At 42.3% G+C, this 25671-nt stretch overlaps 1 protein-coding gene across 10 annotated transcripts in view; it reads left to right on the top strand.

The window, feature by feature from the left end:
• EIF4ENIF1 (eukaryotic translation initiation factor 4E nuclear import factor 1) overlaps positions 1–21369 on the top strand; it is a 46465-nt gene extending 25096 nt beyond the window's left edge. For 6 of the 10 annotated variants that reach the window (XM_064578736.1, XM_045887273.3, XM_045887274.3 and 3 more), the window contains exons 7-19: positions 1159–1334; positions 6633–6768; positions 6984–7163; positions 7920–8152; positions 10907–10978; positions 11439–11622; positions 12544–12623; positions 12948–13090; positions 16274–16358; positions 17660–17792; positions 19277–19621; positions 19892–20056; positions 20625–21369. In XM_064578736.1, the coding sequence (XP_064434806.1) occupies positions 1159–1334; positions 6633–6768; positions 6984–7163; positions 7920–8152; positions 10907–10978; positions 11439–11622; positions 12544–12623; positions 12948–13090; positions 16274–16358; positions 17660–17792; positions 19277–19621; positions 19892–20056; positions 20625–20866 (2174 nt within the window). In that variant the 3' untranslated portion in view covers positions 20867–21369. The remainder of the gene's footprint in view (positions 1–1158; positions 1335–6632; positions 6769–6983; positions 7164–7919; positions 8153–10906; positions 10979–11438; positions 11623–12543; positions 12624–12947; positions 13091–16273; positions 16359–17659; positions 17793–19276; positions 19622–19891; positions 20057–20624) is intronic. The other 4 variants (XM_064578733.1, XM_064578738.1, XM_064578735.1 and 1 more) reach the window with 4 other exon arrangements.
• Positions 21370–25671: the final 4302 nt, after the last annotated feature.

Here is a 25671-nt window from a genome sequence, read left to right as displayed (position 1 = left end):
CACTTAAGTTATAGTCCCCTGCTTTGCTATCTAGCATTCCATTACTGGAATGAAAGCAGCTGATAGCGTTTAGAGTCTCTTGGTCTGATTAATAACAAGACTGAAGTAACTATTGGGGACTTTTAAGAAGGAATGGGTCCAGGAGATGGCCTTTTTTCCCCCCTCAGGAGGACTTATGTCTGCTACAGACCTTGAAACTACAGGCAGCTCTTACATAGGTGCTTTTGCAAGGTGGAGCTTTGGGAGTCCTGTTCAAAAAGTTGAATGTCTAGTATCTCTCAGTGCACTTATTTAAAAGAAAAAAAAATTTTATCCTAAGGATTTTGCCTTTTGCCCGTATTCCAACTAAAACGAAGGTATTAGATTCTTTAAATGTTAACAGTTGGTAGCTTCACTTAGACCTTACCTTCACATCCTAACAATAGCTGAACAATACTTAGTTTTAAATTTACCAGGCACCACCGAGTACGACAAAACTGAGTAGAGCAGATTACCTGTCTTCAGAGGGCTCAGTCTCACTAGACAAGTATTATAATACAGTGTGATAAGTACTCTGATAGACAACACAAGGGTTATAGAGAAGGCAGTGATTAATTTTTCTGGGCATGGTAAAAATGGGTAGGCAGATCAGGCTTCCCAGAAGAGGTAACATTTGAGCTTCGCCTTGAGGGATGAGCTACCACCAACCTGTAGGCACGTGAAAATTGCCCTCCTGCTTGGTTTCACATGAATACCTTAGATTGCCAAACCCTGGCTTAAAGTGGTGGTGCAGATACATGGATGAAGGCAGGGCCAAATTAATTTGGTTCCATTTTTAAGCAGTAGGAGACTTGCAAAAACTTATCTTTAAAAAAAAAAAAAAAACCCACTAGAAAAAGAATGTGCTACATTACAGAAAACTTGAAGAATGGGTGGCAGAGGGACCGCCATCCTTCCTGCACTGGGTTGGTGTTCTGGCTTGGTTATTAAGGCTTTTTTCTCCCCTAGCTCCCATAGGAAAGGAGCGGTTTTACTGTTGTAAATGCTGCATTGGCCCACGAGGTCTGCCCTTACAGTTATCTGTGGTCCTTTTGCACGTGTGAAGATGGCTGGGGCCACAGAATAAGTCTAGAGCGGTTCAGCTGATCAGACCATTTTTTGTCCTGATTTTGTTTTCAGGCACAGTCGAATGCAATGGAGGAGTGGCCGAGGAGGATGAGGTGGAGGTCATCCTGGCACAAGAGCCCGCTGCTGATCAGGAAGTGCCAAGGGACGCCGTCTTGCCTGAGCAGTCCCCGGGAGAATTTGACTTTAATGAGTTCTTTAACCTTGATAAGGTGCCAGGCTTGGCTTCGGTGAGTGTAGCCGCACACTTACAAACGAGATGGAGCAACTGTATGGTTAAATTTGTCCTGAGGATTTAAGATACTCTTTTTAAAGTATTGTTTTGCTCGATGTGTTTGGGGGCTTGGGGCTTTTATTCCTTAATATTATTTGAGTTTTCGTGGCTTTGGTTTTAGAGGCCTCGTGGAAATGACCAAGTGAGAATTCTGTACCGGTTACCTCTTTTTCTAGGCTGGTACGTTGGACTAAGAATTCTTCAGATGTTAAGAACATTGTCTGCTTTTATTTTTAAATAGTTAAGTGTTTGTTATAAAGATTTGCTGTGGAGGTGGATTTTTATAACTGGTGATTAGCATCATGCTGATGTGTATTCCTTGCATAAGGTTGACTTAGGTGGTAACTTTGTGGTGTGATGGTTCTGAAAACCTTTAGTGAAAAGCACCTTGAAATACTATCAGTGTTACTATTAAACTATTGAGGTCCAGTCTTTCTCGACTTTCAAAATAGAAGCAGTAAGACATCCCAAATCTTCACTTGCTACCTGCCCTTGCTCCTATGCCCTTTCGTCCTTTAGGGATGACTATAGCCTCAACAAGTTGGAGAAAAGATAGAACCCTGACGAGATTGTTGTGGTTATTGAAACAGTGCATAGAATCATGAGGAAACAATTTTTTTAAGGTTTTATTTATTTGAGAGATTGAGAGTGAGCACAAGCAGGGGTGGGGCAGAGGGAGAGAGAAAGGGAGAAGCGGACTTTTCACTGAGCAGGGAGCCCAATACAGGGCTCAGTCCCAGGATCCTGGGATCGTGACCTGAACTGAAGGCAGACACTTAACCGACTGAGCCACCCAGGTGGCCCATGATGAAACAGAATTTTAAAAAACATTTGGGGCATCTGGGTGGCTCAGTTGATTAAGCGTCTGACTCTTGATTTTGGCTCAGGTCATGATTTCAAGGTAGTGAGATTGAGCCCCACATCGGGCTCCACACTGGGCATGGAGCCTGCTTAAGATTCTCTCTCCCCCCCTGCTCCTCTCCCACCTCTCTCCCTTCCCACCCCCCTCCCTCCCTCCCTCCCTCTCTCCCTTCCCACCTCCCTCTCTCCCTCTCCCTCTCCCCTCTCCCCCTCAAAACAAAAACAAAACCCACATTTGCCCAAAAGCATCTGTGCGTTCTAGATGTCCCATTTACACCACCAAATACAGCAAATACATTTGACCAGTCCTTTAAAATTGGTGGTTCATGGAATTTAAGTGACTCTTGCTTAACCACAGTGTCTCCTTGTTTGGTTATTGTGTGAGCAGAGAGAACTGGGCATGACAGAAAGACAGCATTGGCTTGTCTTCTTTGTCATTTGCAGCCTCAGTCCCCAAAAGATGGCCCCCCGAATAAGTGAGCAGACATTGCATAGGTACAGGGTCGCGCAGGTGAGTTCTGGGGCAGCACTTGTGAAATTCTCTGTGATGAGGGGCCAAGTTCTATTTCCAGTCCATGCGGACCAATGGTTTAGTATAAAGTACAAAGTCATAGCAGTGCCAAATTGCTCTAAAAGTGTCTAAGCATTTGCTTTGACTCTCTGAACTTCTCTGCACGTGGTCCAAGAGCACACTTGTCTAGAGCGCCCTTCAGGAGCTTGTGGAGCGTGGCTCTAAATCATCTGGCAACTGTGTGGTTGGTTCTGTTCCGTAAGTTCTAGCAGCAGTTTTAACTGTAAGTTTCCTAGTCAGATACCTCAGTTATAGTCAGCTGGTCAGTAACAGTCCTTTGGCTCACCGTGAGCAGACAGGAGCTTAATTTCCTTGGTGGAAAATTCTAAGCTTTTGAGGGGGACATTAGTTGCCTTTTCTTTCCCCCCTTCACTCTTAGGCAGAAATCTTACCATAAAAAGTTTCATAGCCAAAGGTCAAAATGTGTAGGCCTATTCTTGGCTCCAAAAGTGAGCACCTGTGAAACTTAACCCGTGTGCTTACACAGAAGAATTCAAAACTAAACTTTTAATAATAGGTAACATTCATTAGAGTGCTGATTGTTTTAGGCTTTACATACAATAACTTATTTAATGCTCACAAACCCTTTTAAATTAGATTACTATTTCCATTTTACAGATGAGGAAACAGGCACAGAGGCTTAAATAACTTGCCCAAAGTCACACATCCAGTGAGTGGTAGGCACTGAATTTTGATTCATGGCAGTTTCAGTTAAGGGTCTTTTTTGTAATTCCCCGTAACTATACTGCCTTTAAAGCATAAAAGGAGGTATAACAACTTCACAGTATTTTATTTTTTGGCCCTCACCCTCAACCAAAATTTGGCTAATGCTGAGCAGTAGATGGTGCTAGGCTAGGAGGTCTCCATGTTTTTCATGAAGGTCCTGCTCATTAAGGTGTATATTCTATAGTAGGTTCACTTAAAAGCAAAACTGGGATCCATTAAAAACAAATGCCCAGATTGTGCCATGTAATTCTAATTTTATGCTCAATAAATGACCATTTAGGAAAAATAAGAACTATATAGGATTTGAGTATCGACTGACATGTTATATAAAGTGCTTGAAATAGTACATGGTACTCAGTAAGCTCCACCAGTTTTAGGTATTAATAGATAAAAACAGAATTATGGCTCTATCTACTAGCATTGCAATACATTAGAAGTTGAAAGTCATAACCTACTCAAACCGACAATTTGGATCACATATGCAAGTAATTTCAGTTTAATAATTAAAAATAAGTTTATTTGGGATATGACACAAGTCTTATTACAACACCTGACATAACAGGTGCTTACGTATGTTGAATGAAGAAAAAGAAATCAGGGTGGAAATCATAAACTATTTAGAGTGGATGAAACAAGGACCATGACATAGAAAAACCTTGGTGGCATAATCAAAAGTGTACTCAGAAGAAAATGTGTATTTTTTTTTTCTTAAGATTTTATTTATTTATTTGACAGAGACACAACAAGAGAGGGAACACAAGCAGGGGGAGTGGGAGAGGGAGAAGCAGGCTTCCCGCGGAGCAGGGAACCCGATGCGGGGCTCGATCCCAGGACCCTGGGATCATGACCTGAGCCGAAGGCAGACGCTTAACGACTGAGCCATCCAGGCGCCCCGAAAATGTGTATCTTTAAGTACATTTGTTACAGATCCCCAAAATCAAACTGGAGTGAAACAAATACAGAACTAAAGAAATTTCCATAAAAGTGGAAAGTACTAGAAGAGCATTGATCAGTAAAACCTAGTAATTGTCAGAGAAAATATTTTACAGTATATTTTTGACAGTCAGAATACTATGAATCTTAAGATATGACTTGTCTAAATGACCTTGTTTGAAGGACCAGACTAACAGTCATAAGTTACCTTAAAATGTTATTAAAAATGCAGAAGGAACAGTTTAAACATACCAGATTACAGTTCATAGCCTCCTCATCTTGACCAGCTGATGGCTAACAAGAACGTAGCAGAGGATGTCTTGACCGAGAAATCAGAGCAGCGGGCCCATCTCTCCATTTCCTGTACCAAGGTTCAGGAAATCTCACTGCTGTTAGATCGTCCTTGCTTGCTGTGTGGTAAAAATGACTGACTAGATAAATCATCTTAGGATTCCTTTCGGGCTTAAAATGCTTTAGTTTCTTGAAATTGGCATTTCCACTAAATGTGTATAAGTGAAATTTTGTTTCTACTTTTTATGTTGTAGCTATAATAAAACAGCTCTAACAGAAACAAAGTTGGTCACTGATCAAAATATGGAAATGATTGTCTTACTGTCCCATCTTTAGAAAATGTCCATATACTTTATATTCATGTCCTTTACTTTTTCATGTTCCTCTTGTGTATCTTCTTTCTTTTTTCGGATACACTATGATCAGAGGAAATAAAAGGATTAAAATGTAAAGAGATTTTTGGCTATTTGTACAATTTCACATTCTTTTCAACTTTAAAACCTTTTTAATGACTATGGCTTTTAGTTTTAAAATAATTCCTATTTATCCCTAAGGTGGTTATATTTTAGATACAATTCCCAATTTTTCACAGTGAAGCGTTTACTGATAAAACTTCTTATATTTTAAATTTGGCAAAATTAGTACACTTGAAAGCCTGCAAGTCTACAAGTGAGTGATTGAAACTGAATAGGAGTACCACAAGTAATAAATTAGTGTCATGAATTAAAATCTCTCATTCTTGTGTTCAAGAGAAGCAAATATTTGTGGCTTAGTTTGGGTACATTATGAGAAAATTCTTCCAGATGAGAATAAAATAATAAATCTAACCTGTTGTTGCTGAATTTTGACTGGAAATTGTAGGTTCTAGTCTGTAGATAAAACTGTCACTACTTTGCCATCCATGTACCAGTTTGGGGGAAAATCTGTTTTCTCTTTATCATTGGTATAGAAATGAAAGTTTATGCCTTTCAAGGTGTGCCTCATTTTTTGGATTGACATTTGCTTTACCTTGTCTTTTCTACATATTGATAAGAACACTGCATAAAGATCAGTTTGGGTATTTAACTGGATTTATGACAGAATAGAATTGAAATATTCTTTTTAATGCGTCAATCTGGTTTTTAAGGAATGATAATGAAAATTACTATTATGAAATAGTGTTGAGAAATTGTTTCTGATCGTAGCACATTAATTATTCTTACTAAACTGAAAACTATTGAGGTTGGATTTAAAAGAAAACAAACACCTGCAAACTCCCTATTAAGTTCAAACAGATATTAGAGATCAGTTAAAAGATCATCTTTCACATTCTGACACTTCTAAACTTGGACTGGAAGTATGATCTCTATGAACTCCACTTCTTAGCTTCTGAAATTGTCACCATTGAATTTTACGATGTTCATCACAACCTTGAGAAAGTTGAAGTTTGAAGCAAGGGCTTTCTTTCATCATCTCTCCATACTTGATATTTAGTTGAAGGCCACTCATCAGCTTGGCATTGGAATGCTTTACTGTGGTGCTCATTTTGATTTTGAAACTATGTCCTCTGAGAACATTAACATTAAATAGTTCATGGATTTTCTAATGAGGCAAAGGATAGAAAACCAAAACATATTCTGTGACACGGAGGTTTTTCATTATTTGCTAAGAAAGTACATGGTCAGTAACACCCACCTTTGGGTTACTCAGAAATGACCCTGGAGGGGAAGAAAAATTAAAGATGTTGAAAATCGTAAATTCTGAGGGTATTTACCTTCAGGTCAGCAGCATCAAAGGAAGTTTCAAAGTAAGTGACCTTTTTTAAAAATTTGAACCTTGTTATTCTTTTCACCTAGAAACCATTATCTTAGCTCCTTTTGTCTTTCCCTTTAGATGATAGAAGATGTTTTGGGAGAAGGGTCAGTCTCTGCCAGTCGGTTCAGTAGGTGGTTCTCTAACCCCAGCCGATCAGGAAGCCGATCCAGCAGTCTTGGGTCAACACCACATGAAGAACTGGAGAGACTAGCAGGTAAAATGGCTTCAGATTCTGACTTTGAAGGTGGTTTTGAGCCTTCTCTGACATGGTTCGTTCTGTCTTTGTTAGGGTCCGTTAGGGTTAAAAGGTCTCTGGATACTAAAAAAACAAAAAACCTTCAATTTGTGCCCTTCTAATACTGTTGAAGATCTATTTCTGTGCTTTATTGGGACCAGTTAATTAATGAATATATTTACTTGCAATATTAGGTCTGGAACAAGCAATCCTCTCTCCTGGGCAGAACTCGGGGAATTATTTTGCTCCTATCCCACTGGAAGACCATGCTGAAAATAAAGTGGATATTTTAGAAATGCTACAGAAAGCCAAAGTGGATTTAAAACCTCTCCTTTCCAGTCTTTCTGCAAATAAAGAAAAGCTTAAGGAAAGCTGTAAGTGTTCATTAAGAGTCTGCTTTAGGCATTTGAAAAAGTGTGGATCTCAGTCTTAAGGCAGTTGGTTCTAACATACTGCTGTTTCATCAAAAGTCAAATAGAGAGTGGATTTTATTTAATGTATTTCAAAATTTTTATCAAACAGTACCACCTCCTTGAGAATCTAGTAGTTAATGGGTCATGGGCTTTTCCTCCAAGTCCTTCTCCTTACCTGGAGCCTGATCATTATACTCCAGTTAATGCTGTAGTCCTCCTGGACATAACTTGGCAGCTTCTCACACCTTTGCCCCAGTCTGCCACGCTCTTGCTTAGGTTATGCGCCCTCAACATAAACCTTAGTAATAAAATAACCATAGTGCAGGTAGTAGTCTTGCTGATGTTAGGCTATCTGGGATTCTTGTCCCTGGTAACAAGTCTCCAAAAGACTCATTATGAGAGGTCCTCCTGCAGGATGCACATTAGGATCTTATTAAGTCTTAAAGCATAACATCCCATGGTTGTGGTCCCCCAGCTTCTAGCATCTAAACATTTTAGGTTTATTTTATGCCCTCTCTTCCTAAGTACATAATTATGGCCTTGTTTCCACTGAGCAACCATGATTTTAAGAGTCTTCAGTTTGTCTGTTTTTGGTATCGGCCTTTTCTGACAACCTCAGTTCAACTGTGAAATTATTTTCACCATCATGGTAGCCGAAGAGTATTCCTACCACATATTCCCTTGCTTGGCTTGATCTGGATTTTCTCAATCTTTCAGCGCATTCAGGAGTTGTGCTGTCAGTGGAAGAGGTAGAAGCGGGGCTCAAGGGCTTGAAGGTGGACCAGCAGGTGAAGAATTCGACTCCCTTCATGGCAGAACACTTAGAGGAGACCCTGAGTGCTGTAACAAGCAATCGACAGCTCAAGAAAGATGGAGATATGACCGCATTCAACAAACTAGTGAGCACCATGAAGGCAAGTGGGACTTTGCCTTCTCAGCCCAAAGTCAGCGTAAGTATTTGGCACAAACCCCAGCCTTTTCTCCTTTTCACTTTCTATTCTACTTCCCACTATAATAAATGGACTTAAAAAACGGTATTCTGAGTAAGTTGGAAGTTCTTTAATAGTCATTTGATCCTTGATGCTTTTGTGTGTTCTTTATCACTGTGCTGTTTGTTACTAGAAAAAGCAGGCGTGTGGTTAATCTATATGTTTTATGGGTGACAGTGTAACGATTTGAAAGATTTGGATATAACTTTAAGTCATTGCTTAAAAAAAAGTGTAAAAATACCTTTTTTGGATGCGCTCCAGAGAAAGTTTTCAGTTTGTTCAGCTACTTAAGCCAAAATAACTCACCATGTTTTTATAGTAAAGTCTTTCTTTTCACATGTTTTAATCACCCCTATATACCTGGAATTACCTACTTTCTTGATTAGGCAGTTGGCAGTTGTACGTATCATTTATAAAATATCTAAGATGGATTTTTCAAGACCGTTGCATTCTGTCAATTTACTAAATAGAAAAAGCTGTGACTTGTAAAAACATTTGGGGGCACAAATTTGGGTTATGCATGCGGTGACTGCATGTCAGTAAATGCAGGTGCATAGCACATACTGGTCTTTCTCATAACACATTAGCGGTGGCTCCCAGCCATGGCCTATGTGTCAGTATTGCTATCCCTTGATGATAAAGGTGATAGAGGATGCCGGGCAAACCTGAATAATAAAAACATAAACAGAGGTTTCTTCTTGTTGCTAACTTACAGCAAATTTATTGAATTGAATTTTGCCTCTTGTTTTCTTCTGTCATCATCTTTTCTGGGAGCTACGAGTTGGTCATGATATCATTAGTTGGTCATGATTCATTGTGCCTCGTACCAAGGGAAGGAAACCGGTGTTTTTTATCTGACCAGCAGTTGGCAATAGATTCCAGCAGAGGTGCCATTATTCCTGGCCTTACTGCCAGGACTGACTCTACCTCTGAAAGGAGGCACCTCGGGTGGACTTACGTCTTTGCATCTGACCGCACCATGCCAGTTATAGGGGAATGTTTCTCTTAAACCGCTGTCGTAATGAATTACTTAAGAGTTATTTCCATACAATGAATTATTAGATACAGATCTTTTCAAATCAGGACCAGATTAAAAGATCGCAAACGATCCTTTTTTCTCGTTCATCTGGGTCTTGGTGATTAGGTGCTTATAAGTAGCTTGGGTCAAATCCTGGAAGTAGCTTCTTTTAGTGTGAATGAGTAAAGAAGTGGGAGCAGGGGGATTCAGTAGTTTACTTGATGTTTTGAACATTTTGTTTCAGATCGATGCTAGGGTTTGATACTGATACAGTTGACCCTGCGTTGAGAGGGTAACTGGTTTGATGTTGAGGTTTCAGTGCTCTGAAATCTATCTGGCCAAGGGAGTGAGCCTCAAACACCTGTGTAAAGGGATGGAGGATATAATTCAAGTTGCTACACAGAAAGTTAACACAAACCTAACCTAGAAAAGCAACAAGGAAAGTAATGTAATAAGCACACCAGATATTATCCCAAAATATCGCTTAATTTGCATGTTGTCAAGTCATGGTCTATTCTAAAATCAAGTCTTCAATTACTATGGCTATATGTGTCATGTATACTACTTCTAATCTGCCTCCATCTTGTAGGTTCAATCCTGTTGTTTTGTCACCAAAATAGGACATACTGGTTCAATCTAACCTCCATTTCAAACTGAATTGTAGAGGCTCTAGCATCCAAATATAGTCAGCCATGTAGTGTAAAGTAGCCCATTTGTGTTAGATGGAATTTAAATGACTCTTGAGGAGATCTCTTATTAAAAGCATCTGCAGTTAGGGGCGCCTGGATGGCTCAGTTGGTTGATCATCCGACTCTTGATTTCAGCTCAGGTCTTGATCTCAGAGTCTTGAGTTCAAGCCCTGAGTTGGGCTCCACGCTCGGTGTAGAGCCTACTTAAAAAAGTCCCAATTCTAAAACCAACAATAAAACACTGGGTTATCTTTGGGTTCTTTGTCATGCCTGAGGACATTGCTGTGGACCTCTGCAGCTTCACCTAGTAGAGGGGAAACTGTAACAGAGAAAGCATTTCCGGCAAAGCTAAACAGGCACAAGGATGTACTGAAGTGCAAGAGGTGATGTCATTTGGATAGCTGCTGCTGCATTAAGAGAACAAAGAGTGGGGGATCTGAATTTTGCCCCATATGTGAGAGCCATTTTGGAACAGCTTGGTTAAAAATAATAAAATTTCCTGAAACGTGAAACTCTGAAATATAACAATTCTGGCGAAACTTTCATGTTGTTTACTAGGTTTTTAACTACTATCTGTGGTCTATAAATCTTGTTTCAAAGATAATGGGTAGCAAAGGTAGCCTTGAAAATGAAAATCTGTAAATTATCACAATTTCCTACTTGTGGCTTCTTAAGAAGTGCTCCTGTATTTCACCATTTTCTTTCTCCCTTCTTTTGGTCACAGTGTTAGAAACGGTGACATGCACTAGGGTTGCCACAGGGAGGAAAAGACCATCTGAGAGTCTCTGAGTGGACTTTGCATATACATGTGAAGATTCTTTCCCTTTCCAGATCTTTGGGACCTGTGTGATGAACAAGTGGATCTAAGTTAGTTTTCTGTGCCTTGGATATCATTCTGCTTAAGTGCTAACTCCCTGGGGAGTTTTTAATGCTTTCTTGTGGTCCCCAATGAACCTGTAAGTTAAGTGTGTAAGAAGGTTAAAACCAGTTTTCCTTTGACTTTTTTAGCGAAACCTTGAAAGCCATTTGATGTCCCCTGCTGAGATTCCAGGCCAGCCTGTCCCTAAGAACATCCTGCAGGTACTTCACCATCTTATACCAAGGCCTCGGAGTCCTGAACACTAGTCCTTTGAACCAGTTTTGTGTACTGGCCCAGCTTTGGGCCTTAGAGAATGATCCATGTGGCCTGGCAATCGAGAATACAGTGTTACTATCTGACATAGTTCTGTGTTGCTGTTAATCTCATTGTGGGGTGGGGAGGTGGCTGAAGATGACAAAGTAAGCCCTTGATTTCCAGCTTACAGGTTTGCAATTTCTATAGAAATTGAAAGTATCTAACCTATATTTGTAGCACTAACTTAAAGCAGATGTTGCTAGGTGAACAATGACAGAAATGTGTTGCATGAACATGTGCCAAAGTCCTTCAGTGGAGCATGAGGGACATTCATCGTTGGCTTCCAAAAGTTAATCCATAATTCACAGCCTCTGACTAGGAGGAAGAAGTAGGTTTGTTCACAAGGATGACTCTTTCTGCCCTTAGGAACTTCTGGGTCCGCCAGTTCAGAGACCTGCTTCTTCCAATCTTCTCAGTGGCCTTATGGGGAGTTTGGAGCCTACAACATCTTTACTGGGCCAAAGAGCACCCTCTCCTCCTTTGTCACAGGTGTTTCAGACACGAGCAGCCTCAGCAGACTACCTTCGTCCTAGAATACCATCACCAATTGGTAAATACTGTTGTGCATAGATGTATGTCCATTCTCCCCCAACCCCACCACAAAGGTTATACTTGTCCCCTGGAACTTGCACAGTCTTTTTCATGGGCATCCCTAAAGAGCTTAAAAAGAAATGTGATTTTATTATGCCTTTTGGGGGGGATGGTGAGGCCCAAAATTAGAAGACAGTTTATCTGGCTGCCCTTCTAGATAAATATACTCATAGTTCTTTCTCCTTAAGATTGATCAAAATTGTATAAATTGGATCTAGCTCTTTAGTCTTGTTCCTTATTTTGGGAATTCAGAGAAGTTGATTTGGCTTCCTAGGTTTTTCCTTGATAGAGTAGAAGTCAGGGTGGTGGCTCTCTACCAACTTAATGAAGTTGGTACATAATCCACTCTAAGGTCTTGTGGCTAAAAGCTGTCTTAGCATAAGTGTTATGTAAAATCTCAGTGTTCCTGTCACCCTGGATCACTTTAGGCTGCTGGCCACTCTGGCCCCTGCCAGTCGTCATACCTTCAGAGTAAGTTTTTGTACTATCCTTTCCCCAGTTAGCGAGATAGGATGGGAAGAGTGTAAGCCTCAAAGCCCTGGACTCTACTCTGGTTATGAGCTGGCTCGGTGATAATGAGCCATATCATTGACTAGAAAAGCACTTCTCTCCCAGTTAGAGGTCTCAGCTCTGAAAGGGACAAAGCGGACAGCTTAGTGGGGTAGATGAATACACCAGTAATTTGGGTCATTAAGTGCTCTGATGAAGGTCCACATAGCCCAGTGTGGGGGCAAAGAAGAAGAGGGACATGATCAGCCCAGAAGTCCGTAGTTGCCTCAAGGAGATGCTGTTCAACAGGAGGCAGCATGCAGTAGTGCTGATAGCTCTCTCACAGATGTGTGCTCTCTTGACACTCACTGATACGCAACTTTCCCATCAGGTTTCACACCAGGACCACAGCAGCTACTCGGAGATCCATTCCAAGGCACGCGCAAACCCATGAGCCCTGTCACGGCCCAGGTCTGTCTGAGCTTTTTCTCTTAAGTTTTTTGCTTACTTTTCATCCTTATTGTTGACTGTGGGATGGAGAATCGTTGCAATGCTTGGAAGTGGTTTTGAACTACAATTTGAGCTCAGTAAAAGCTAGAAGATGGGTGAATAAAGTCATACTTCATTAAAATCCTGTTGAGTGGATGGCAGCACAATTTAGTCAGGTTTGCAGTGCCTCATTTCTCTCAGCTGCTGCTTGAAACATACCTTTCTAACAGTGAAGAGACACCTCTGTAAAAAGTGCATGTACTATCCTCATTTTTCTGCTGACCTTCCTCTGCCGCCTCTGTTCAGCAGATGAGCCAGCTAGAATTGCAACAGGCAGCTTTGGAGGGGCTGGCCCTGCCACATGACCTTGCAGTGCAGGCAGCAAACTTCTACCAGCCTGGATTTGGCAAACCACAGGTGGACAGAACCAGAGATGGATTCAGAAACAGGTAAGTTACTAACTAATCCTACCCTTGTGGGGATTTGCAAATTAGTTTTCCACAGATAAGCAATTAGTTATCCACAGTAAAACTCTGTGGTACACCCTGATAAGTTTGTACAATCTATGGGGAGAAGTCCGTCTCCAGATGTGCTGTAGAGGAAGTGATACGTTTGAATTCTGCAGGAGTGTGGGCTTTTCATTCTACATAATTTTATTTATATTCTTGATTTAAAGCATTCATTTATACAAATGTAGCTAGCTGGCAGAGCTCCATATTTGTTGTTATGAGAGGATGAAAAGTAAAACTCCGCCGAGCTTCCTCCCCTACAGATTCCTTGGTGAGTTACCAAACTGTCCTTTAATGCAGGTTTGCTGATCCATTATTTGTTGGTCAGAGCTAATGGGTTTGTTGACCAAAGCTATAAACATATGATTACTGACTTCAGTCTCCTCCTGTTCCTTCCAGTAGTTGCAACAAGTAGTAATACGAACCGTAAAGTAGGGGAGAGAGGCAGCAATACTGTTCTTTTTTTATTATAAAATAAAACAGAAAACTGCATTAAACAAATGTGTAGCTTATTACAAGACAAACTCCTCTGTTACTCAGAAGCTCCCTCTGTGCCTTGTCCTGGTAATACCTCTTCCCTCTCTCAGATCCCATCCAGCCTTTAAAAGTAAAAACCGGGCGGGGGAGGTGGGGGGCCTGGGTGGCTCAGGCGTTAAGCGTCTGCCTTCGGCTCAGGTCATGGTCCCGGGGTCCTGGGATCAAGCTCCACATCGGGTTCCCTGCTCAGCGGGGAGCCTGCTTCTCCCTCTCCCACTCCCCCTGCTTGTGTTCCCTCTCGCTGTGTTTCTCTCTGTCAAATAAATAAATAAAAATCTTTAAATAAATAAATAATAAAACTTAAAACTTAATAAGTAAATAAAAGTAAATACTGGGGTGCCTGGCTGGCTGGCTCAGTCAGAAAAGCTTGCAAACTCTTGATCTCAGGGTTATAAGTTTGAGCCCCACGTTGGGTGTACTTTGCTAAACTAAAAATTACTAAAAAATAAATAAATAAATAAAAGTAAATACCACTTTCATTTTTTTCAGTTTTATCACCAAAATGTTTATCCCTGAACATTAAGTCCTGCCCAAGCAGTATACTTGGTAATTAAGAAGTACTTATATATTTATATGATTCTTAAAATTGTCGTATCAGTGTCTCATTGTCTTCAACTGGTGTTGTTGACACTTTCAGAAAACACTGAAACCAGTAAGTACCCTATAGTCGTGCATAAATGTATTCTATCTATATACAGTAGCCCTCAGCCTAAACAGAGAGCTCAGGACTGGTCTGCTGAGACTCTCACTGGATTTCTCTCTGTAACGTAGTTTCTTAATAATTCATTGACTTGATTTATTGACTTTCAAAGCACTTTTGCTATCCAGAATTTTATTTGCTTTTGGCAACAACCCTGTGGGGTAGATGGTATAAATAACTGCATTTTACAGATATAGAAACTTAGATTTTTTTTAAAATACAAGTTCCTCAAAAACTAGTAAGTAGACCTGAGTCAGTGTCAGCAGAGCCTTCATGCTATTTGAATCAAATGTCAACCTCTCAGGCCCTCCCTGAACACCCTGTATACACTTGTGTCCTCCAACAGACATGTCTTTTTTTTTTTTTTTTTAATTGTACTTACCACCTTCTGGGTTACTATTTTTTGTCTTTTTGCCCATAGTAACCCCTCTACCTTGCAACCAAAAGAATGTGATGAGGCCAGAGATTTTTTGTCTGTTTTGTTTGTTGCTGTGTACCCTGCACTTTAGCCAGTGTCCAGCACATAGAGCATGCTCAAGTATGTTCATCAGAAGGAATAAATGATAGGTGTGCAGAACCACCAGCCTTGGGGTTTTCCTCCTGATCACTCGGAGTACTACTGATCTGTTTCTCCCTCATTGTCATGCTCAGATTTGCAGAATGGCAGCGGTGGGGCTTACCTGGTGTAGATCTGAAAGAAGCCATGGGTTTAGGAGTCTCATCTGCTTATGATTTAGGAACTCCCAGAATCACTAAAGCTTTGGCCCTTGTGGTATAAGGTCTGATAGCTGAAATGCAGTGACACTCTCATTAACCAGTGAGCTCATATAATTCATTCTTTGAGCTTTTTTACATTTTCAGCTGTTTCCTGTTTTCTCCAAGTGAAGGGAAAATAAGTAGAATGGGGAGAAAAGGGAAGTCTATTCTTTTAATCTTCGGGAGTTTGAGAGTTTGGGAGGCCTGGGATCAACCTTGTGTGTGGACCAGGAGTGATGGGGAATGCTGCATGTTACTAGGTCTTGAAATAGCTGAAACTCTTGGTACTCTGATTTGAAACAGTGTCTTGACGTAGCAGCAGTTCTTTGCCAGGCCCTGCGCTAGTTAGTATTGCTCCCTACTCTCTGGAGCACAGCCTGGCCCACAGAATGAAGACTCGTAGCCTGACCCCCTGACATAATCTACAAATAGACTATACACCAGCCCTGGATAACCCTACATTCCCAAGGCCTTGAACCTGATCCTTCTACTTGAATCCTTGTTCTCCATCCTACAGCTTTCTCATTGATCACACTCAATTTAATGCAGCTTCTTCCCAGGGAAGCTTTCCTGGAGTCTCTTCAGTTAAGAGTATCGTGTCACTCCTTCTATATACTTCATTTTCCCTTTCACCTTATTGTTATCTAATATCTACATGCCTTTTTTCTTTTTTTTTTTTTAAGATTTTATTTATTTGACAGAGACACAGGAAGAGAGGGAACATAAGCAGGGGGAGTGGGAGAGGGAGAAAAAGGCTTCCAGCAGAGCAGGGAGCCTGATGTGGGGCTCCATCCCGGGACCCTAGGATCATGACCTGGGCCGAAGGCAGACGCTTAACGACTGAGCCACCCAGGCGCCTCTAATATCGACATGCCTTAGTTTGCCCTGGTTAGTGTCCCTCCTCTAGACAGGAGTTCCTGCAAGGCCCAGGACCATGTTTAATCTTTTGTTTTCCCTCAGAACGTAGCATGTGGTTTTGCATATGTTAGGCACTTAATAAATGCTTGGAAAATTGAAATGGATGAGGGAATGGGATATTAAAGTCCTAGGCTGGTCTTAAGTATTCTTTGGTTTTAGGATTTGGAGTTTGAGCAGCTTGGAGCCCATACTGATACTTGGTTTGTTCACAGGCAACAGCGAGTGACCAAGTCACCAGCACCCGTGCACCGAGGGAATTCCTCTTCCCCTGCCCCCGCTGCCTCCATCACAAGCATGGTCAGTGACCTTTGCTTTTGTGAGTGACTTTAAGGCTTCTCCGTTTGGTTGTGCTTATATTCTATCACTGTGTACCCCAAAATGTCCTTAAGTGCCTCCATAGCAATAACTGACTTAATAGTCTTTCATACCTGCTTATTTATTAGATCTTCCCTTTTCAGGATACAGTCTAACTCTTAGGATTCTAGTGAAGCCCCTACATTGGGGAAAGTATGCCCCAGCAGATAGATGAGTAGAGTATGGGCTAAAACATACAAGGTGATATAATATGTTCAAACAAATGAACAATTGGAGTGGGGAGTAGAGGATGATAGGGGTGAAAGGTGAGATGGATGAGGTGAACAGGTTGGATCATGGGGAATCCAGTGAAACATGGTGGGGACTTCATAGATTCAGGTCTGTGATGTGAATTAAAGCTACGACAAAGGAGTTTGCTTATTTGTGTTGTTAAATCTAGTTTTACAACTGACTCATTCATATTAGCTTTTTTTTAAGTTTTATCCCCCAGAAGCCTCTATCGCCTTGTCAAAGCTGATAAACAAGGGGAAAAACTGTTACTCTGCTTCAGGAGCCGAAGTGGGTCTTTGCACCAAGCACTTTGAAGACAGGGTCTAGAAGGGGCTTCTCTGTTCCTAATTCATGCCCTGTCTCCTGCCATCAAGGAGTTAGGATTAATGAGAAAAGTCACATGCACAATAAAATCATCAAAGTAAAAATGGGCAGTGAAGAGATGGGAACAAATGACCCCAAAAGGTGAATCCTAGGGGCTGAGGAGACTGTTAAGATAATTGTGCATTTCCTGGTAGCGAAGTTAAGATGGGATTCATTAAAAATATAGAGAAATTTAGGTTCTGAGGTTGTCTCTGAACTGTCCTTTCCCAGCTGGAAGGGCTCTTGCTCTAGGGTATACTTCCGGCCATGTTCTTCTGTGTTCTCAGCCTAATCCCAGGCTAGGGAAATGGCTGAAGCAGGGGCTGCATAGGTAGGCCCCTTTCACCACAGACACAGATAAGTGGGTAGGTTGAAGCTCTGTGCTTTAACTACCTTTGTGCTAGAGCTAAATCTGGGTTTTGATGAAAATTTGATGTGAGTAAGAGATGCACTTAGGGCACCACCTGTCTGGCCCATCCTGTTTCTTTTCCTCCAGCAGCTAGACACCAGAACATTGGAGTTGGTCTCTGCCACATGTAGCCAGTAAGGGGACTCGTCAGCTTATTGAGTAGTTTGACCAGTTAAACCTGGCTTGATTATTGATTAGGAAAGGCATTTAGAGAACATGCTAATACTGTTTTTCTCTACAGCTTTCTCCTTCCTTCACCCCTACCTCAGTGATTCGTAAGATGTATGAGAGCAAAGAAAAAAGCAAGGAGGAGCCGACATCTGGAAAAGCAGCTCTTGGTGACAGTAAAGAAGACACTCAGAAGGCTAGTGAAGGTAATGCAGAGCTGTTGAGGGTGTACTGCCCAAAAAGTATGTGACAGAGCATGGGCGTGAGTGCTCACCAGCTAACCTTATTCCCTGCAAATCCCTATGGAAAACCCCTGCCTGCTTTGGACCACAGTTCAGTGTCTGACTGTGAGAAAGGCATTGTACCAGTTCACAGCTGCTTGGCCACTTGACATTCTGACCCATCTAATAGTGGTATGAGTGCTAGTATGAAGAAGAGTTTTAGTTTAGAATCCTTTTTTTTTTTTTTTTTTAAGATTTTTTTTTTTTTTTATTTGAGAGAGAGAGAACATGAGCTGGTGGGAGGAGCAAAGGGGGAAGCTGACTCCCCGTTGAGCAGGGAGCTGGATGCAGGGCTCCATCCTGGGACTCTAGGATCATGACCTGAGCCGAAGGCAGACGCTTAACCAACTGAGCACCCAGGCGCCCCTAGTTTAGAATCCTTATTGAGGCTTCAAAGTTGAATTATTAGTACATTTATTTGGCAAATTAATGTGGTACAACCAGTTTTACTTCTGAAACGTTCTCTCTAGCCTATGGAGACTAAGTGTCCAACAAAATCCAGCAATGGGTGAAGCATAAGGTGTGGAGAGACTTTTAGAAGTATATAGAAGGGGCTCCTGAGTGGCTCAGTCGGTTAAGCATCCAACTCTTGATTTCGGCTCAAGTCATGAGCCCCAGCTGTGTGCTCAGCTCGCTATGTGCTCAGCTCGAAGTCTGCTGGAGATTCTCCCTCTCCCTCTGCCCCTCCCCCGATAAATAAATAAAATCTTTTTTAAAAAGTATATAGAAAATGTGAGCAAGGCTTTTAGGAATTGCAGTTGGGACTGTCAAGGATGTGGTGAAATAGATTCTAGTAAGTTAGCTTTACAAAAGTCTACAGTATTGGTCTGAGAGCTTTTTGCCTGTGAGAAAGCTTTTGGCAAAAGAAATCCTATTGGTCCTACTAAAAGGCAGTTCAGATTCCTTCACTAGACTGTAATTTCTGTTGTGATGGACTTGCATAATTTTACTTTGATTTGATTTTCCCCTTAGGCTAAAAAATGCATGTTAATCCCAAGCAGTTGACTAGGACAATACTAGCTCCCACACAGATCTGACCCACAACCACACGGGCAGGCAGAGCAAGGTGCCTAAGTTAGACCACCAGACCTTAAGCCAGGTTCACTTGCCCATAGCTATTCCTGGGTTGGGAGGATTGTAAGAAAAATAAACGTTGTTCCAGCGAGGCATTTGGAGACTAGAAATCTTGGGGTCTGGTTCCAGCTCTGTCCCTAACTACCCCTGTGACCTTGACTAGGCCTGTTCATAAGGCAAATGATGGTTCCTATGATACAAGCCTCTAAATCTGCTGAGGGGATCAAATAAGGACTATAAACTTCCTAAGAAATGAGATTTGCTGGATCATTGGGAAGACCATGTTTGGGAGAAGTTTGCCAATACCAAAATATTCTTTGTCTGGGTCCTTACAGAGAACCTGCTGTCATCCAACTCTGTGCCCAATGCTGATCGAGACTCTTCTCCCACTACAAATCCCAAACTTTCAACATTGCAGCGGTCTTCATGTTCTACCCCACTGTCTCAGACTAACCGTTACACCAAAGAGCAAGATTATCGACCTAAAGCAACTGGGAGAAAAACACCCACTTTGGCATCCCCAGTTCCAGGAACACCTTTTCTCCGCCCTGTCCACCAAGTTCCCCTTGTCCCCCATGTCCCAATCGTTCGGCCTGCTCACCAGCTTCACCCAGGGTTGGTCCAAAGGATGCTGGCCCAGGGAGTACATCCACAGCATCTTCCAAGTTTGCTCCAAGCTGGTGAGTTTCTGACCTGGCATGACAATAGTTGCCAGAATTGAAGAAGTACTATACTGTGAGAAGTTACTTATCCCTAGAAAAATGTTGCTAGATTTTCCATCTAACTCGTGGGTAGTGGGTCCAATCCAAACTATCCCTTAGTCCATTAAAAGATGAAGCAGCTAGCTTAAGAGCATTGCTCATTGTTAAAAAACTTGTAGATCAGCAAAGCTTGAAAGTTTCCAGGCAGATTGATTACTTCTCACCAGTTTATTTTTTCCTGCCCAACAGGTGTGCTTCCTCCTGGAATGGACCTGACTCATTTACAGGGAATATCTGGCCCAATCCTGGGTCAGCCGTTTTACCCTTTACCTGCAGCTAGTCACCCTCTCCTAAACCCTCGCCCTGGGACACCTCTGCATCTGGCAATGATGCAGCAGCAGCTACAGCGCTCAGGTAGGCTCAGGAATGGGCCAGGGGAGCTGGGGATGGCCTGAATAGGCTTCAGGCTTCTGGACCGGTTTCCAGTAGAGAGGATGAATTACATGATTCATTCTCTAACTTACCCTAACAAGATCGGGACAAGGGGATAACCAGAGAATAGGATGAAGTAAACCAACCTCTATGGGATTTGGAATTCCTATCCCTACAAAGACCGTGGGAGAGCTGACTATGCTTTGGCATTTTTTTGTCCTCTGCCTCTTAAGGTGGAGAATCCTGACAGGTTTAGCATAGAGACTATCCAGAGTAGGTGCCCTCTCACCATCTAATGTTAGTACTTCTGTGATGTGGCTGCTTGTCGTGGGGAAGTAGTGGTCATGTCATTTAGGATGCTTCTGAATGGCTCTGCTTTCCAGGGTACTGTCTTTTGGCATTTTGTGAAGGCGTTAAGGAAGTCCTAGAATAAATCATCCAGTACAGAATTCTCTTCGGAGTTTTATGGATAGGATTTGAGGGAGGCAAGGCCTGATACAGAACTACTTTCCTGCATGCGCTCTGATCACCTTCTTTCTTATCCCCATAGTTCTTCATCCTCCAGGCTCTGGTTCCCAGGCCGCAGCTGTCAGCGTTCAGACGACCCCTCAGAATGTGCCCACCAGGTCAGGCCTGCCCCACGTACACTCCCAGCTGGAGCATCGCCCCAGCCAGAGGAGCAGCTCCCCAGTGGGCCTCGCCAAGTGGTTTGGTTCAGATGTGCTACAGCAGCCCCTGCCCTCCATGCCTGCCAAAGTCATCAGTGTAGATGAACTGGAGTACCGTCAATGAACAGGGCAGGCAGGCTCACCTATGCCTGGAGCTGTGGGGGCACCCTGATTAGGACTCTGCTTCCTCCTCTCGGGTTGGTTTATGGACTTTTACTTTGGAGCACTCTGCGAAGCTATTTAGGGAAGCCCAGGCACCTGGTGTGGTCTGCATTGACGGAAGGATCATAACCAATTGAATGGAGCCTACATGGCCTGAATACAGGATGCAGTGTTGTCAATCCTGGAAAGTCTTTTTTTGTAAGATATGTGAATGAAGTGTTGGTGTCTTCACCAAGAGGTGGCACCTAAGGGTTCTGAGGAAATAAATGTATAGACCCTATGTACAGACTTGTGTATAAACGACTTTTGTATATACGTATAGGATAGCTTTTTTGAACTTATACAGCTGTACATAAAAGTAGCTGATATTAGTTAAGCCTGTGTCAACAGTTTTTTTTCCACTTGTACATTTGGGACTTTTTCTTTTCGTTGATTAAAGTTGCATATGCTAAGTGTGTGAATGAAGTGAATGGCGTTGTTGTGTTTATTTCTTCCTGAATTCATTCCTTCTCATTTACAATCAGCTGACCTGTGAGGTTCAGTAGGTTCCCTGAGGCAAATGATCTGAAGTTTTAATTGGTCTTTAAAAATCAGAACTGAGGGGCGCCTGGGTGGCTCAGATGGTTAAGCGTCTGCCTTCAGCTCAGGTCATGATCTCCAGATCCTGGGATCGAGCCCCACGTCGGGCTCCCTGCTCAGCAGGGAGTCTGCTTCTCCCTCTTCCTATGCCTCTCACCACTGCTCCTGCTCTCTCCCTCTCTGTCTGTCTCAAATGAATAAATAATTCTTAAAAAAAAAAAAAAAACACCAACCTCAGAATCAAACTCCTTATCTCATTTAGAAGGAAGAAGCACTGGCTGCCTTTTTTGAGTCTTAACAGGCCAGCTTAGGCTGGAATGACCCTATAGGAAGACTTGCAGGTTAACACCAGATTATATAATGTGTACTGTCGAAAACAATTTGGGTAATCATGTATATGGTAGCTTCTCCCAAACCATGTTTACTGGGGCAAAAGTCAGTAGTCTGTTGGCATCCTGTTCTCCAGCTCAAAGTCCCCTATAAAGAAAAATAGGACCTAAGAGTTCTCGTTCAACCCATTAATAAGTCCTTTTTCATACGAAACTGCCCTCAAGACTGCATTAGCAGACTCCTTGTGTTTTGTGTCTTCATTCCTCAGCTCACGATTATTTCCATTATTCACCTTAACTATATGCACAGCATTCATTAGAGAACAGTATTCTACCAGAATACTATAGCTATGGTCTTGAGTCCCCTTTCCTGACTGAAGGTTTTTCAGTCCTACTCTCTGAGGTGGTAACTTACTTCTCAAACTCAATTCGCCCTAGTTCTCAATACTTGTCTATGTAGGGCCATCAAAGCTACTCTGACTTCATGCTAGAGGGTCAAATAATGAGGTTGTTCTTCACCTGTAGGTGAAGGCCAAGGTGGCTGGATTTTGACTGCAAGGGTAAAAAACAGCCTGAGTCTTCAGTGTTAGAAGTGTTGCCTATAAACCTGGAGCTGCCCCCACTGTGACTTATTACTTCAGGCACACAAGAAACCAGGTTGCCTTTCAGCAAAACCTAGCTTTGTGGACTGAGCATGAGGTCCGTGTCTTCCTGGTACTTCTACTTCATTAGTCCTCCCACTCCCCAGGCCCCCATGGGATTTGCTCTTAGGATTCCTTAGCTTTAGAAATAAAGCCAATGCTTAGAATTCTTGCAAATGCTTTGTTTCCACAGGTAGGAGCTGGAAAGCAGTCTCAAGTAACAATAGAACACAGATGCCTGAATCCACTTCCACCTTTCCTAGATTTTCTTTCACTTCGTCCCCTTCGTGTTGAACCAAGAGTTGTAGGTGTTCAGTGGGAAGAATTGGGCTGGAGCTGCCAATTTTCAGGCTAGAAGCAGACAGGACCGAAATGAACGATACAGGCACCAAGCAATGGGCAAAAACATTTGCCAGTGGCTGGTCAGACAGAGCCAGAAGGAAGTAAGGCGAAGTTGCTCATACTAGCACAGCCGAAGGTAGAGAGATTTTAAAACTATTTTGGCGTAGGGGAGGGAGAGGAAGCTAATGCAGCCTTCCAGGAACTAAGAGCCTAATAAAAGGGTCAGGGCAGGAGGAATGAGGTCTCTGCTACAGGAGAGGTCACACATGGAACAACTTTGGGAAGTCTAGCAGGCATGAGAGGAGTTTAGAAGCAATCAGGACTAGAAGGATGTGCAACACAAAGGTCAAGAGAATCATGGGAATAAAAGATGCAGCATAGGGAATACAGGCAATGGTACTGTATGGTGAGAGCTACACTTATGAGCGTAACATGTAGACTTGTTAGATCACTGTTGTATACCTGAAACTAATGTAACATTGTGTGTCAAAAAAAAAAAAAGGCAGCCTCAAAGTAAAAGAGGAATGCCACAAAGAACCTCATGGAAGACCTACCTTTAAGGAGGATGGCCAGGTAGGAGGAAAGAACAGTGCCCCCCAAAGGAAGTAGCTGAGCAGCCAGTACTTGGGAAGTCAGTGTAACCAATGAGAAGTGGGGGGAAAACTGGCTAGTACAGCCAACGCTTCTTTCAGGAGACAGCCACTGAGTATCTTTAAACCAGGCTCTACTAAGAAGAGTAGCCAGGTCCACTGGCCCTTCTTTGTCAATGAATGAGATGAACACAAACAAAATCCAGGAATGAAGATAATTTACAGAAGTAAACTCTTCTTCAATAATTCTATTCTCTTTACCAACAGCTGGTTCAATAGGCTTGTGACCCATTTAGGCCATAAGACACAAGGACAAATTGGGCAGTTTCTGGCAAATAGCTTCCCAAAAAGGTAAGATTCAGTCCTCGTTATTATTCTCTGGATGCTGGATGTGAGGCCTGGGACTACAGCAGACATTCTGTGAGGGGAGCCAGCTGCTCAGCAAAGCCAACAAACTGCAGTGGACAGAGTTGCCTGATGAAAAAATTTGGATCTTCAATGGCATTACAGCTGCCATGAGCCCATCTGAGCTCTGTTACAACTTATAGGAGAGATCAAGTTTCCTTCTCACTTCAGCAGGTTGTTAAAGTGTTTGCTGTTAAACACAGTTAAAAGCATTCTAACTAACTAATGGCACAGAACAGGGAGTCTGTTAAGCTGTGCTAAAAAAAATCAGGAAAGGGGCACATGGCTGGCTCAGTTGGTAGAACATGCAGCTCTCAATCTCAGGGTCATGAGTTGGAGGCCCATACTGGGTGCAGAGATTGCTTAAATAAACAAACTTAAAAAAGGTCAGGAAAGAAATGGAATATGTAACCATACAGGAAATTTGAGCCATGCTGTGACAGCCAAACCACGGTAGTCTTGGGGTCCATGAAGAGAAAGCCTTTACTATAGAAATGCCCCTCCTTAGCAGCCCTACCCCAGACAGTATTCCTCTCCCAGAACCCTCAAGTCTGAGCCCAAAAGGGAAAGAAAGGAAAATGGTAGAGTAATGCTCTCCTCAACATCAGGGGGCCACTGATAGGGGAAGAAGAGGATGCTGAATGATGGAAGCAAGGCCTGTTCAAAGCACATCCTGAGGTTTTTGATGAACAGGATTTCAGCAACCTCTTCTACCCAACATCCTGGCAGTGCTAAATTCTTGCTCAATGATGTGAATTTGAGCATGAGGATTTCCCTGAAACACCCAATATTTGCTCTGGTTGGAAAGCAAACCTTGCTGGAAATCCCATAGCTCAGAAAGCCAGTGTTTCTCTAAAGAGCTGGGGTAGGCTCTAGATTTTGGCCTCTATCATGAATGCACCAGTGATATCAAGGCCTACAGCCTACAAAGCGACTGGGATACCAGGCTTTCTCCTGGGCTGGAGACAGTGCTAAGCCCAAGCTCCAGGAAGACAATCAGAAAAACAACTATTACTAAGGTAGCATGAATAACAAATACTGGAAAAGGCTGAGTCCTATGTGGATAATCCCACATCCCCATCCCTCACAACCTGCTAGAAGCTCTAGCTCACTTCAGCTAAAATCAAACTCTGTCTTCCTGCAAATCTGTTTCCACTCCTGATTTTCTCAGGGACTACCCTTCTCTATCATCCCCGTAATCCATACTGAAATAATCTTTTACTTCTTTTTCACCAAAGAGGAAGTTAATCAATTACCAAGTTTAGACTTCTGTGTACCTACCTGACCACACCCTCCCTCTGCCATTATTCCCACTAAACCAGTCTACCGCACAAAGATTATTGCCAATCAATTTCCCAGTATCAGGGTGATTCCCTTTATATTCCTGTATTCCCAGCCCAAGACCTCTAATTATGTCCTCAGTACCCTCTTAAGTAGTCTTGACCCACCTTTCCTTCTAACATCCCACCTTCATACATATACATGTGTACACACAAACCTGCTCTGCTCAGGTAAATGAAAGGGCCCAGTGATAACAGCCAACATTCACTAAGTACTTCTATGCCAGATACTGTGCTAAGTATTTTACAACTACCACCTCCCCTAATACTAACAGTCTCCACTCCAGAAGGTTAAGTGCTATTACCATCTCCATGTTACATGAGGAAACAGTTATAGAGGTTGTGTAATTTATGCAGGGTTTCACAGCTCATTAGAAGTGGCCATGCAATTCAAACTCTTGATGTGTCTGATTAGAGTACTTTACTCAACTGCCACACGACACTATCTCCCACATGGACCAGCCTTGCAGGAAATAATCAGTTAACTTACATCACGTCCTTCCTCATTCCAGTATCATCTGCGAAAGACCACTTGAGAGGA

Source organism: Mirounga angustirostris, unplaced genomic scaffold (genome assembly GCF_029215605.1).
Source record: "Mirounga angustirostris isolate CCGP_5_RB_7025 unplaced genomic scaffold, mMirAng1.0.hap1 SCAF_14, whole genome shotgun sequence".
Lineage (NCBI taxonomy): Eukaryota > Metazoa > Chordata > Mammalia > Carnivora > Phocidae > Mirounga > Mirounga angustirostris.
Note: the sequence above shows the minus strand (reverse complement) of the source record. Positions and strands in the feature narration are given on the sequence as shown.